This window comes from Ictidomys tridecemlineatus, chromosome 2, assembly GCF_052094955.1.
Source record: "Ictidomys tridecemlineatus isolate mIctTri1 chromosome 2, mIctTri1.hap1, whole genome shotgun sequence".
NCBI lineage: Eukaryota > Metazoa > Chordata > Mammalia > Rodentia > Sciuridae > Ictidomys > Ictidomys tridecemlineatus.
In genome coordinates, this window is record NC_135478.1 from 44,556,571 (window position 1) to 44,571,509 (window position 14,939).

Genomic DNA, 14,939 nt, shown 5'->3' on the forward strand with positions numbered 1-14,939 from the left:
TTACTCTTCCTTATTTACTCCCCCCCCAAAAAAAAACTTTCTCTTCCTTATTTACTCCTATAAATAAATAAATAAATAGGAAGAACAATCCTGCTTTTGAGGCAACTGCAATGAAGACTGCTATTCTTGTCAGGAACTGATGAGTAGATGACATTGTGATACAAGGGACTAGATGGCCAGGGCTTTCAGATACCACTCTGAGGATGATGATTCCAGAATGTGTGGGCCCAACCCTGTCCTGTTGTGTTTCTCATTATCTTCTCTGTCCAGTCCTTGATGGGACATGCAATAATAAATTTAATTTAAATATACAATTATCATGACTATTACTGGCAAACTGCTACATGTAACTTTATTACTGCCTGAAATCCTGCAGAGTAAATCTCCTTCAAGTCCCACTGCAGGGCTGGGGATATAGCTGAGTGGTAGAGAGCCCCTAGGTTCAATCCCTAGTACCACAAAAAGGAAAAAAGAAAAAGGAAAGGAAAAGACCCTTATGATGTCATGATCAGGTGGATAAAAGTACAAAACATTTTTAATAAACAAAAGCAGATATGGAGTTATTTTTATGAATATATACATATAGAGTATGGAATGATAACACTGTTTCCATTGTTTTGCCTCAATATTTTTTCCAATACCAGAAAAAGAAGCAGAATTTGAAAGTAGTCATAGCTGCCTAAGGAACAGTCACTGTGGCATTGAGTTCATGAATCTTCACGTGACATGCCAGCTGTTCAGTTCCTAGGTTTAATTAGGAAATGAGCACATCATTATGGCTATGGTTTGTCTTCTTTCTGATTTCCTGAATACTTGCAGGTAACTCAGAAAATTGATTCAAGTGTGTGTTTGTTCCAGCTGGCTTGGTACACCTAGTAATAGTTAATTAATAAGATAAACCACAGGCAGCTATGCTAAGTTCTTTAAAAACAAGGGGAAAGTGTGGATTCCACTACATATAAAGACGAAGAAAGACTAAATGATAAGGTAGACATAAAACAATTGCTCAGATACCTCCCTGTATGTGTTAAGCTTTTCAAGGTCAGGGACTCACTCTCATTTCTTTTTCTTCTTCTTCTTCTTCTTTTTTTTTTTAGAGAGAGAGAGAGAGAGAATTTTTTTAATATTTATTTTTTAGTTTTCGGCAGACTCAACATCTTTGTTTGTATGTGGTGCTGAGGATCAAACCTAGCACTGCGCGCATGCCAGGCTAGTGCGCTACCGCTTGAGCCACATCCCCAGCCCACTCTCATTTCTTTGAAAGCATCTAATCCAACACTGGACCAGTACTCAACAAACATTAGTTAAATTTATTTGAAAGATGAGTCATGGGCATTAGTGTGTTTTGTGTAGTTTCAAAAGTAACAATGCTTCAGGCACAGTGCCACACGCCTGTAATCCCAGCAGCTTGGGAGCCGAGGAGGAGAATCGCAAGTTCAAAGCCAGCTTTAGCAACTTAGCAAGGCCCTAAGCAACTCAGCAAGACCCTGTTTCTAAAGAAAAAAAAGGGGATGCACTGGAGATGTGACTCAGTGGTTAAGTGCCCCTGGGTTCAATCCCCAGTACCAAAAAAAAAAAAAAGTAACAATGAGTATCAAGAGGGGAAAACCAAGATGAGAAGAAAGAAACAAAGACAAAATTAGTATATCAAAGATACCAAAGTACTCTAATATTATTTGCTTTGTGTTAATAAAATTCAGACTAATTTTAGATGATTTAATATTAGGCTGATGACATGAAAGGCCAAAAGCTTTTATATGACACTAAGGAGCCTGTATTTTTTAAGTATTTTTTTTAGTTGCAAATGGACATAATATCTTTACTTTATTTATTTATTTTTATGTGGTGCTGAGGATTGAACCCAGACCCTAAAGTATATGTTTTTAATCAGTCGTGCTATCACCAAAATTTAGGAAATAGAGAAAAGATGTAAATCATCTTTGAATCTCATAATAGCTACAAAAATGTACAGATTATGCATTTATCCTCTAGACATAATCACCAGACCTACTCAGAGCTGTTAGATTTGCCAAACATGTATCAAATACAAACATTAAAACTGAGTGGTAGCTGGGCGAAGTAGCACACACCTGTATTCCCGGAAGCTTGGGAGGCTGAGACAGGAGGATCAAGAGTTCAAAGCCAGCCTCAGCAATGGCAAGGCACTAAGCAACTCAGGGAGATTCTGTCTCCAAATAAAATACAAAATAGGTCTGGGGGTGTGGCTCAGTGGTTGAGTGCCTATGAGTTTAACCTGTACCAAACAAAAACAACAACAACCACAAAACAAAAACTGAGTGGTAGTCTTTATCTGGTTGCTTTGGACACAAGTTATCATTTAACTAGCATAGATAAAAGATCACTTAGCAAATCTAGAAAGAATTCATTACCATGTTTATTACCAGATCTAGTAGCTGATGACTAAATAAAGACCCCTTTTAGAACCCTGCTTTTTTTTTCCTCCACATTTTTTTAAATTAGAGCATTATGATTGATGGGATTTGTTGTTACCTATTTGTACATACATGCAACTTAACAATATGATTTGGCCAATATCACTCCCCAGCGCTTTCCCCTTCCCTCCCTTCCTCCTTATCCACTGGTCCTTTTCCTCTATTTTACTGATATTCCTTTGTTTTTCATGAGCTCACATCATATCTTTTTCTTTTTCTGGCTTCCATATATGAGAGAAAACATATGACTTGTGACTTTTTGAGTTTGGCTTATTTCACTTAATGTAATGATCTCAGGTTCCATCCATTTTCCTGCAAATGAAATAATTTCATTCTGTTTTGTGGCTGAATAAAATTTCATCATGTATATATACCCCATTTTCTAGGCTTGGTTCCATAGTTTGGCTATTGTGACTTGTGCTCCTATAAACATGGGTATGTCATATCACTAAGTATAATGACTTTAATTCCTCAAGGTAAATACTGAGGAGTGGTATAGATGGATGATATGGTAGTGTCATGCACACTCTTTTGAGGACCTCCATACTAATTTCCATAGTGGTTGAACTAATTTACAATCCCACCAACAGTATAAAAGTTAGAACCTTGCTTTTGACCAAATTGTATTTTCTGTTGAGTAAATGTGACCAAGAAGAGGCCTAGTCAGTATAACCCATCTGTTAAGTTTTCTTCCGTTACCATAAGAAAGATGGAACTGTTTTTCTTTACACTCATAGGGAACAGAGAATCCTGCTGAGGAAGTCATTGTTTTGCCTTTGATTTGTCGTATTGATTTTTTTTAAATATTTTTTTAGTTGTAGATGGACACAATACCTTTATTTTATTTATTTATTTTTATGTAGTCTCGAGGCTCAAATCCAGTGCCGCATATGTTCGAGGCAAGCACTCTGCTGCTGAGCCACAATCCCAGCCCTTTGTAATTGATTTTGTTCTGCTAATTTCTCATCCTTTGTTTTCCATATTTTCTAATGTTTGGACATGTTATCAAAGTCATCAAATAACAATACATCCAAATAAGTACCCACTGGTTACATCTCAGAGTCTTGTTTTGTTTTGCCATTTTTTTTCTTGAATCTACTATCTCTTTGAATTTTCTTTGCCCCTAATTCCCTTACATGTGCAAAATGTATTTGTACAAAATTTCCCCTTCATAACTCCTAGTGTCTTTGCATTCTTTTTTCCTCCATCCTTTATAAAACATTTATGTTTTCTCATTAAAAATATATTCAAACCATTTGTTCACATTCAATTTGCAATTATAGTTTGTGGCATTAGGTTGGGCACATGTAGAGAGACCTTAAAACCAACTTGTACATCCCAGAGACAGACCCTCTTTTTTGGACATCTACATTCAGATTTTTTTTTCCTTGGTCCAATTATTTATATGACTAAATTTTCAACATTATGAGTGTGTTTTATTAAGAAATGTGCTCATCAATAGTATCTTAAACATCAGACCACCTTTGATCTCTTTCTCTCAGATAAGAATATGCATCAATATTAGGTTTGTTTTGTTTTATTTGCAGTACTGGGAATTGAAGTCAGGGGCACTCTACCACCAAGCTACAACTCCTGTCCTTTTTTCTTTTCTTTTCTTTTTCTTTCTTTCTTTCTTTTTCTTTTTTTTTTTTTTTTTTTTTTTTGTGTGTGTGTGTGTGTGTGTGTGATGCTGGGAATTGAATCCAGGGCTTTACGCATGAGAGGCAAGCACCCTACCACTGAGCTAAATCCCCAGGGTCTTGCTAAGTTGCCAGGCTGTCCTCGAAGTTAAAATCCTCCTTCCTTAGCCTCCAAGTTGCTGGGATTGCAGGTGTGCACCACCATACCTGGCTCAATATTTTTAGGTTTATATGCAATATAAAAATCTGTATATTTTTGTAAATAAAATGTATATGTATGTGCACATTAAGGATATGTAGGGATAGATAACAGTATATTAAAAGCATTTTTCCTCTTTTCCCAAAGCGGTAACTTAGATAAATCTCAGAATTAGATACAAGTGGATCTTGGTGATCTCTAGGCTGGCCCTAAAACTGCTTTGTATGGATGGTTTGCTTGCTTTCTCCATACTTATTTTCCTTTTTGTTGCCATAGATAAACATCATTCAGGGAATTGTGGCAGAAATCAACATCAAGACTGGGGAATCTGAATGCCGTTATTATAAAGAACGGCTTCTTTATTTGGAAGAAGGCCAGAAAGACTCTTTGATTGACAGCTCAAGAGTCCTGTGTTGTCATGGTGAACTGAAGAACAACCGGGGTGTGGTAAGTGGCTGCTCTCCTTGCCAATCTCATCCTGGGCCACCCCCATCCTTAATGCATTTGATCTGAGCCTCCTCTTATTATTCCTTCCCAGTCTAGGGTTGAATTTTTATAAATAAAAATTGTTTTTTTAGTATCTTTTACATCACTGAACTATGTATTACCTTTAAATTTTTAATATCATGGGCAAGTAAATATTCAGAAAGAATTTTGGAAACCAACAGGTTTGTCAGATTTTTTATTTTGTTTGATCATGACCTTTGGAAAGACACCAGGTACAGTGGTGCATGTTTATAGTCCCAGCAACATAGGAGGCCAAGATAGGAGGATTACTCATTTGAGGCCTCAGCAACTTAGCAAGTCTCTGTCTAAAAAATTTTTTTAGAAAAAAGGAATTTTTCAATCTTGAAGAGATTGATAAAGTTTGAGAATTCAAGGGACACCCTTTCAACCAAGACTGAGCAGCCTGGAAATGTCATTTGACATCAGTGAGTACATGTCATGGTTGTTATCAGGGCTGCTGTGGATCTAGCCAGCTGATGGTTTGATGTGGACAATAAGACCCAGCAAGACCACTCCTGAAGTCCTGTGTCTGTTTTCTAAGGAGTTACAATGGCCAGAAAGTCATGTTCTGCTTCTTGCTGAAAGACACAAGAAGCACTAGTGGATTTCTATTATCTGACACTCAACAACTTGCATGTGCTTTCTATGAAGCCCTGTGCAAAATAGGAAGAATTTTTCCCACTGGGTGTGGACCTGTTCTCTTTTGTCTCTCACTGAAGGCCTAAGAACTTTCTGATTGATGTGCCTGGAACTTTTAAGATGAATCCTAGGCAGATAGAGTTATGAGAACAAAAATAGCAACTGGGGTGGAAAGTTTGTTGCATTTTGCCCTTGATAGAGTTGTGAAGGTCATTGAGAACAAAATTTTGTGTCAAAAAAAAAAAATGTGATAACTTGAGGGCAAAAGGGAGCTGAAACTAAGAGGAATTCTCCATGAATATTTATGAATGAAGTATATTTTTTAAAGGTTGCTCAGATGATCTGAATTCAAACTACATATCTCAACTATAAGATTGATTGAGGTAGAAATAGTATAAGAATCTGGGGCTGGGGTTGTGGTCCAGTAGTAGAGCGCTTGCATGTGTGAGGCATTGGGTTTGATTCTCAGCATCACATATAAATAAATAAATAAAATAAAGGTTCGTATACTATTTTTAAAAAATAGTATAAGAATCTGATTAAGTATATAAAATAATGACCAATCCCTTTCTACCCCCATGTCCAAAAGAATAATCCTCATACATTCTACCACCATCTCAAAAAAATCTTGAACTTGGTTCTTTTGTGTTTTACTCTGTTTTCCAAACTTTTAAAATATACCTTTAATATTCATCAACAGAGATTTGGTGGAGTTTTTGTTTCTGCACTTTGTGGTATGTATGTGTGATGGGAGACTGACAAGATTACTTTTTTCTCAAAGAAGAAATGACTTGATAATGCTCAGTATGCTTCTCCTGCCTCCAAATCAAGAATCTAATCTGAGTTTCCACCTCTACCTTCTGATCACTCCTTTGAGATCCCTGGTTATACATTCCCAAATGTTTCCCCCAGAAAGCCAGAACCTAGCTGCAGGGTTGTGGATCTTTTTACTTTAATCCCAAAGTATTTCCAAACTGTGAGAAGAGTCTGGGACTTAGAATTGAATGCAGCAGCCAGGCGTGGTGGCACATGCCTGTAATGCCCACAACTCAGGAAACTGAAGCAGGAGGATTCTAAGTTCAAGGCCAGCCTCAGCAATAAAAAATAAAAAGGCTGAGGGTGTGGCTCAGTGATAGAACATCTCTGGGTTCAACTCCCAGTACCAAAAAAAAAAAAAAAAGGGAATTGAATGGAGCAAATTTTCCTCAGCTCTACCTGGCAAACTCTTTCATGATATGGTTAGAAAAGACTTCATTTTTGAGACTTTCTTTTTGCCCATAATGTGCCTTTTAAGCACAGCCTCTTCGGAAAACTCAGGTGCTGATGAACTTAACTGAGAAGGAAAATTTGGATCATCTTTCCTGTGGTTACAGCAGTGTGCTCTGTTCCCTCAGGAATGAGCAGTGTTCCCCCGTTGCAATCACTGGATGAAGCTGATAATCAGCTCTGTGGTTGAAGCAACAAGCGTTTTCACGAGTTTAGGAAGCAGAGATGACTATTAGGCTTTGATATGACAGTCTCATTTTTTATATGCCATTGTTAATTTCAATCTCTTGTAATTATATGGGGCAATTATACACCAAAGCCAGGAGAGTTCTTTTTCCCCTTTCATTCTATTCCCCTTTCTTATTTTTCTCTTAGTAGAGCTGAAAGCTATGTGTGCCTGCACAGGTTTTGAATCTCAGTGTAGATAGGGCCCCTGGAGCTGACAGCCCTGGCGTTACGTATCTGTAACAAACAGAAAGACTTTCTCCAGTGGGTCCTTAGGAAGGTATCTATATGAAAGGCAGGCTATTCATATATGGAAATGCTTTAAATCTGCCCAACTTCTGCTCTCCTGGAGGTAGATTTGAGCCTAAGAGTCCACAATCCATTGTAAACCTGGTACCTGGGGACCTCTTTTTTTTTTTTTTTTGTGAGAACTTGGGACCTCTTGCTACAGAGATCTACACATGAACCACTCTTTAGATTGTTGCTTAGGAAAGTCTGTGGATTCTTTTCTTCTAGAAACTGCATGTTTTCCTATTCCAAGAAGTGCTTGTGATCACTCGAGCCGTCACCCACAATGAGCAGCTCTGCTACCAGTTGTACCGTCAGCCAATACCCGTGAAGGACCTTATGCTGGAAGACCTGCAGGACGGAGAAGTGAGGCTAGGTGGCTCTTTGCGTGGGGCTTTCAGCAACAATGAGAGAAGTATGTACAGGGGTAGACTCTGTTCATTTGGTGAATAGTTTTGGTCGTTAGAATTTAGTAGGAATGCCTAGATGGTGAAAAGTGAAGAGCCCTAGCCTTAGAGTTAAATTGCATTCCAGTGCTGTCTCTTCACTTACTGATTATGTAACCTTGTTCAACCTCCATGAGCCTCAGTTTCCTATCTGCAAAAGCGATGCGTGCCTACCTCCTTCATAAAGTTGTTTTAACAATTAAGAGAGATAATGTAAGTGAGCCATTTGCACAATGCTGGTGCACCTTTCACTCCCTGTTCCTGATCCCTGCAGTTGGATGTAAGTGTACTTAATACCAGATGGTCTCTATCTGGGTACCAGTTATATAATGGTAGTTTTTGAGGTTAAGCAGGCAGAATGGTCCTTAAAGAGACTTAAGAATGGTCAGCTGAGATGAGCATTCATCTGAAACATTACTCAATGGGCTTCTCTAACTGGAGGCTTAACAAAGGAATTAACTAAGAGAAGCTACAACAGCAATATCTAGAAAGTACCTACCATGTGTCAAGTGCTGTTCTTGGCACTAGTACATACAGTGGTGAAGTGGGCAGTTAGATTCTTTGTCCCTGTGACGCTTACATTGTCATAGAGGAGATCAATAAACAAACATTCATGGTGCTGGTTAAAAACTGAAACCCAGTAAGGGGAGAGAGAGGGATAGAATAGGAGGTTTGTTATAGGAGAGATTGTCAGGGAATTCTTAAAGAAAATAATATCTGAATCTCCTGGGTTAACATAGACACCCTGTTGTGAAGATAATTATTATGTCCTGCCTCTTAGCTACTCAACAATTCCTGTATCCCAGTAGTAGTAGAAGTAGCAGCAGCAGCCACAGTAGAAATAAATCTTACATTTTTTTGAGTACTGACTTTGGGCCAGGTATTGTATAAGCACTTACATGAATTATCACATTTACAAATAAAGGCTTTACAAATAAAGCAACTGAATCACAGAGGAGTTGAGGCACTAATGCAGAATCAAAAGGGGGAGCCTTAATTTAAGGGACTAGAATTAGCTTCTAGCCAAAGGCAACTACCAATGAAACATTTTGGCCTACTCTACCTTTATTGCTTAGCCACTAAATGGCTGGAGTGGTAGTTCCTAGTCTGGTGGTCACACAGGAAGTGCAAGGTGTCTAACTATAGATATTTCTATGAACCAAGCATTACATGTGGCACACAGGGCCCATTACATGCTAATCAATGTTGTTTTTAGAATAAAGGTCTTCCATATCATGTACTAGCATTTTTTAAATGCAAGTTGCCGCTGGGCACAGTGGAGCACCCATATAATCCCAGCAAGTTGGAAAGTTGAGGCAAGGAGGATCACAGGTTCAAGGCTAGCCTAAGCAACTCAGCAAGACCCTGTCGTGGAATAATTTAAAAAATAAAAAGGACTGGGGATATAGCTCAGTGTTAAAGTGTTCCTATTTTCAATGTCTAATACTGTAAATACATGAATTAACTAATGCATGTTGTGCCTATTGAGATAATTGAAATAAAATTTCCTTTTTAAGCAAAAATTTATAACAGCTCTATGACTTTAAATATCTTTTCAATCAATGAATACTAAGCATCCAGGTACTCTCATATGAAGGGTTGTGGGCATGTTTTGATGTTACAAAGAGCTTCTTAAACTGGTAAAAGCTCTTCCTTGGAGCACTTATTGAAACTGTACATTATAAGGTCAGCTTTAGACATATTGAATCTCTAAGGGTAGGGCCTGGGGATCTGTATTTTTAACAAGCTCCCTAAGGGATTTTGGAGACAAGTTTGGTAACCAATACTGTGGTGGTCCCCTGAAAAGTAACACTTAGGTATTCCAAGCCGATATTCATTTTCTAGCTTCTGAGAGCAGAAAGGGTAACTGAGAGGCCAGCTCATGTCAACTCCAATTGATAGATGGTGGCATCAGGTGGAGCTGAGCTATGTGCCGCATCAGTGGCAAACATTTTACAATCAGCAGTGTCTGCCATGGTATCTAGGGTAGTGTCAGCCTGGGGAAATACTTTTCTGTTGACATTTTTTCCACATATTTTTAATTTCTAGTTAAAAACTTCTTCAGAGTCAGTTTCAAAAATGGATCCCAAAGTCAGACCCACTCGCTACAAGCCAATGACACTTTCAACAAGCAGCAATGGCTCAACTGTATTCGTCAAGCCAAGGAAACAGTCCTGTGTGCCACCGGGCAGGCTGGGATGCTTGACTCTGAGGAACCATTCCTTAATCCCGCCACTGTAAGCAGAGCGCCACAGGGAGAAACAAAACTCGAGCAGATGGACCAGTCGGACAGTGAGTCAGATTGCAGTATGGACACAAGCGAGGTCAGCCTTGACTGTGAGCGAATGGAACAGACAGATTCCTCCTGTGGGAACAGCAGGCATGTGGAAAGCAATGTCTGACAGAGGGGCTGGTGCTCCTGGAAGTAGCCCTGTGTTCTACCTGTACAGTATTTGCATTCCACACATGGAACAGTTTGGAGAAGCACTTTTTCATACTTTTGTGAACGTGTTGGCCCAGTCTCTTGTATCTGTATCTTTGTTCCTAGTACTGTAACTGCCAGTCAATCTGTCTGTGTCAGCTGGAATCTGTGGCAGCCGTTACCCTGTACTGTATCTCACAAGTGTCTGGATGGATGGACAGGTACTTGAACAAGTTGCTTTCAATTGTCCTGCTGGATTTTGAAAAGTAGAAAGAACAGAAACTCTGAACTACTGTTTTGCATAGCTTGCTTACAGAGTCCTTCCTCCCATGCTTCTCTAGTGCTTGTCTAGCTCTTTGACATGGTAGCCAAAGGCATGGAATTTAGAGGGCTTTGCCAACAGGGTATCAGGACAGCTTTAAGGGAGAACCAGAAAAGACTAGTCCTTGAAGTGAGCTTGGTTCTGTTATTCAAACAGAAAGCATGAAAACATCCCTGGGGATTCTGAAGGCTTATTTTGCAAAGGAGAGATCATGGTTTAAACCTTGCAGTTCCATCCAGTGCAAATTCAATGCAGTAATCTATGAGGATATGAAATAGAGGCTGCCCTTGGAAGGGCAAGGGACAAAAGCAGCTGCCAGCTCTGAATCTTTAACTGAAATGTGTGCAGCTCCAGGATGTGGCTGTCATGGTTAGTGGGTTGCTGTAGAAAGCCATCTCTAGCCTAAAACTGCAGAATAGAAAAGGCCTGGGAAAACCTGCCAGGATAATGACTCCATTTGTTTTAATCTGTCTAAGCCACTCCTATTTTAGAGTGTGAAGCAGCAGAAAAGAGACCTTAGCTGCCTGTGGATGACTCTGTTTACAAAACACAGGAGAGGGAGAATTGGGAGTGAGAAGTGCTCCCTTGTCCCAGGAGAGGGAGAATTGAGAGTGAGAAGTGCTTCATTGAGAAATGCTTTATTACCTTCTGAGGGAACCATTTAAGAAGAAAAGCATGGTCCAGAGCCTTCTGAGAAAGGCCAGAGCCTTGGATTTCTTGCTCTGCTTTTGGGCCATCATTTTGCATCTCTGGTTGTGCACTGTAATCAGAATTGTATACATTCTCCAGAGGCCAATTTCTTTATCTCTCTTAGGATCAGCTAGCCAAACTCAATAGAAAAGGCCTGGGAAAACCTGCCCAGGCCCTGATTTACAGAGCAAAGTTACGTGCACCTTAAAAAAAAAAAAAAACTTAACAAAATACATGGAAAAGTTCCCTATGAGTGTAAATATTTAGGATGAACTGTGCAAAAGTATACCCACACCAGCACTAGTAGTAATGATTCTAAATTATTGCCAAAAGTTTTTTTTAATCTTCCTGTGTCTTTCAAGTTTACAGAAAACAGAACATACAATGATGTCATTTTATTATGTATATATATCATGTGCATTCAAAAAAGCTGTGTGACAAGATTTATCAATATAAAAATAAGGTATATGACATTATTATTTTTCAAAAACAAAGAAAAATATTATGGTCGATTTTACCCTGTAAAACATATTTCTGTATTTATAGATTTTAAACATGGTGAATTTTTTCTATTACGAGTTTATTTAAAACTGCTTTGTTTCTCAAATCGTTATTGAGTTAGCAGGTGGATGAACCTACTACAGATAGAAAGAAGCAGGGGGAAGCTCCGAAGAGTCATTTGATGATAAGAAAGAAAAGAAAGAGCTGTGGGGCCACTTTGGGCAACATATTGAGAAGAGATTTGACAAGTGTTTGTCTAGAGAAGAAAGTCAATGAATGTCTTGATGAAATGAATGTTTTTGTATAATGGCCTTAAACTTTTCTGGAAGCATTTCAAATAAATTACATTAAAAATGTCATCTTTCTTTTGTCCAGTGTTTGCCTAACAACCAGCAAGTTTCAACTGTCCTTTTGGGAAGGAAGGGTCTTTCTAAAATTTTTGCTTATCTTTCCCAAATACAAACTCGTAACCGTGTACAGCTGAAATAAATGCTTTGATTTAGCCTAGCAAAGCTTTTTTGAAATTTACGTATCTAAGATCTATTTTTTTCATTCTATATTCATTCACTTATTTATTCACTCATTTTAATAACTCTGGCTTTATCCATATTAGGTATAAAGTCACTTATTATGGAAATATTGAATCTTATTGCCAACATAGGTGACTGTTGATAAACTTGGGGCTAAATATAAGAGAAGGCAAATTTCACTTTGAAATTCTTACTGGAATTTCAGTCCACTTTTTTATTGAAATGGTTAGTTTTATTTCCTACAAAGGGTTGTTTTCAAATGAAAAAAATAGACAGTTTTAAGCTGTTAGTAGCCAGTTCTCAATTGCACATTGGTCCAATAAGGCTGGTAGATTCATCTTTATGATACCATTTACTTTAACAAATTGTTAATTCCCAGATTATGTAAGAAAGTCAAATAAATAAGTCCATATTTTTTTCTAAAAAAAAAAAAAAAAAAAGTTCTCCTCTTCTTTTTTGTCCTTCTTGTCCTTCTTTGGTGCCATCTTGGATATTCCCTCCATTTCTCACTCCCACAATTGTGACTAGAGGATGTGTCTTTACTAGTATATTAGAAAACGCTTGCGTTGACATTTTGTGAGTTAGTGCAAATGACTGAGGGTTATTTTACACACAACTAGATGTAATCCTCACAGTCTAAATGAACAGTCTTAAGCAATGAAAACAGCCAGAACTAGTCATGTTATGCAAAGTTAGAGTATGGTTTCAGCTTTTGGACTGTGGTCACCACCACCGACTGCTTTGGTTTCCATTCCCAGCATAATCTCCAGCAGCTAAGAATGCAAACCTCTTTGTAACCACAGTCTTGTTTCAGCAAAGACTGTGGTTACAGGAAGCTGCAGCCCACCATCTTGGTGAACCATCTTGGTTCCACTTTTCCATTTATACTCTATTCGTGTCTATTTCTGACTAATTTTCCAAAAGCCTGAGGACTCTCTGGAATATTTGATGAAGAGAATGGCCACACTCAGGTCAGTTTACTCAGCCAAGCTCCTCCTGGCATTGTGGAATAGGTAGTGAATGCCCCCTTTTGTTGATATAGTTGATTCGTTTAATTCATGCTATCTTGTTTCTTGACAGAATTCTATAATAACTACATTGGAAGCGAAATGGGAGAGAGATCGCCAAAGCCAAACCTACCAGTAGGAATCTGAAAATTATGAAGACATAAAACTGTGACCATGTGAATAAGCACACAATGATAAGAGGTGACTTTATTCACTGTACCTCAAGGGTATTTAGGCAAACAAGTTTACAGAAAACATCACTGCTCATTACATCCTATCTCATTTCTCCAGGTATGGTTAGCATATCATCAGTTACCCAGACCTACTCTGACAAAGAAGTTCATCAGCAGACTAGGGGAATAGCAAGGATTTAGTAGTGTGAGCTCTATCTTTCAAAGCTAATTATTTATTTCAGGAAATTGGACATGCATTCCAAATAGCTTGTCCACTATGCATACATGTCCACACAGAAACATACCTCAGTGTTATCTCACCTGTGAAAGATTTGAAATATGCCCTCCTCAGATGTTTTATTCAGTGTCTGTTTCCATATATGTTAAAAAAAAAAAAAAGACTTGGGATGTAACAGCCCATTTAAAGAGTGAGACTGTAGATGTGAAATCACTTTAAAAATGATGAAAATCTAATAGTTTTCCTTGCTTTTATACAATATCACATTTGATCGTGTGTTGTGGAATTTCTCAAAAGTGTGGCTGTGGTCCAAGTCTTTTGTCATTCATTATGCTGTGTCATGGGGAGCCTTTTCAATCGCAAGAATCTGAATGTTATTTTGTTTTTGTTTTTAGTACTGGAGACTGAACCCAGGTACCCTCTACCACTGAGCTACTATCCCCCTTGCCCTTTTTCTTTTATTTTGAGACAGATCTCACAAAGTTGCTGAGCCAAGTTGCTGAGAATCTCACTAAGTTGCTTGGCTTCCAACTTGAAAACCTCCTGCTTTAGCCTCCCAAGTCACTGGAATTACAGGCATGTACCACAGCACCCAGGGCCTTGAGCATGGTAGGCAAGTGCTCTACCCCTAGCCCCTTATCTCTTTATTTATTTATTTTTATTTATTTTTTATTTTTATTTTTATTTTTTTTGGTACCAGGGATTGAACTCGAGGACACTCAACCACTTAGCCACATCCCCAGCACTATTTTGTATTTTATTTAGAGACATGGTGTCACTGAGTTGCTTAGTGCTTCACCATTGCTGAGGCTGGCTTTGAACTTGTGATCCTCCTATCACAGCCTCCAGAGCCTCTGGGATTACAGATGTGCATATCTATCTCTTTATTCTTAACTTTTTTTTTCCTTACAGTACTGGGGATTAAACCCAGGGCCTTGTACATGGTAGGCAAGCACTCTGTGAATGAGCTATTCTTGCGTTTTTTTTAAATTTTCTTATATTTTGTTCTACTTTCAGAAATGTTTCCTCACCTTTTTTTTTTTTTTTTTTTTTTTTTTTTAAAGAGAGAGTGAGGAGAGAGAGAGAGAATTTTTAATATTTATTTTTTAGTTCTCGGCGGACACAACATCTTTGTTGGTATGTGGTGCTGAGGATCGAACCCGGGCCGCACGCATGCCAGGCGAGCGCGCTACCGCTTGAGCCACATCCCCAGCCCCCTCACCTTTGTTTTTAACCCTTATATTAATTAGAGGAAAGGGTTACCCTCACAGGTCCTTTTTTTGCTAATTTTTTTTCTTTTTTCTCATTAGTCTTGTACTAGAGCATCTTTCTTCATTTTTAGGGAAAACAGTGTTTTCTATAAACTTTCTGAGGGTATCATAGTTTGGGTAAA

The 14,939-nt window shown here is 38.4% G+C and overlaps 1 protein-coding gene across 8 annotated transcripts in view; it reads left to right on the forward strand.

Annotated features, from left to right (window-relative positions):
• Positions 1-11,957, forward strand: part of Arhgef3 (Rho guanine nucleotide exchange factor 3) — a 311,883-nt gene extending 299,926 nt beyond the window's left edge. For 6 of the 8 annotated variants that reach the window (XM_078038366.1, XM_078038365.1, XM_005317224.5 and 3 more), the window contains 3 exons: positions 4,569-4,739; positions 7,446-7,632; positions 9,713-11,957. In XM_078038366.1, the coding sequence (XP_077894492.1) occupies positions 4,569-4,739; positions 7,446-7,632; positions 9,713-10,065 (711 nt within the window). In that variant the 3' untranslated portion in view covers positions 10,066-11,957. The remainder of the gene's footprint in view (positions 1-4,568; positions 4,740-7,445; positions 7,633-9,712) is intronic. The other 2 variants (XM_078038368.1, XM_078038367.1) reach the window with 1 other exon arrangement.
• The last annotated feature ends 2,982 nt before the right edge of the window (positions 11,958-14,939 follow it).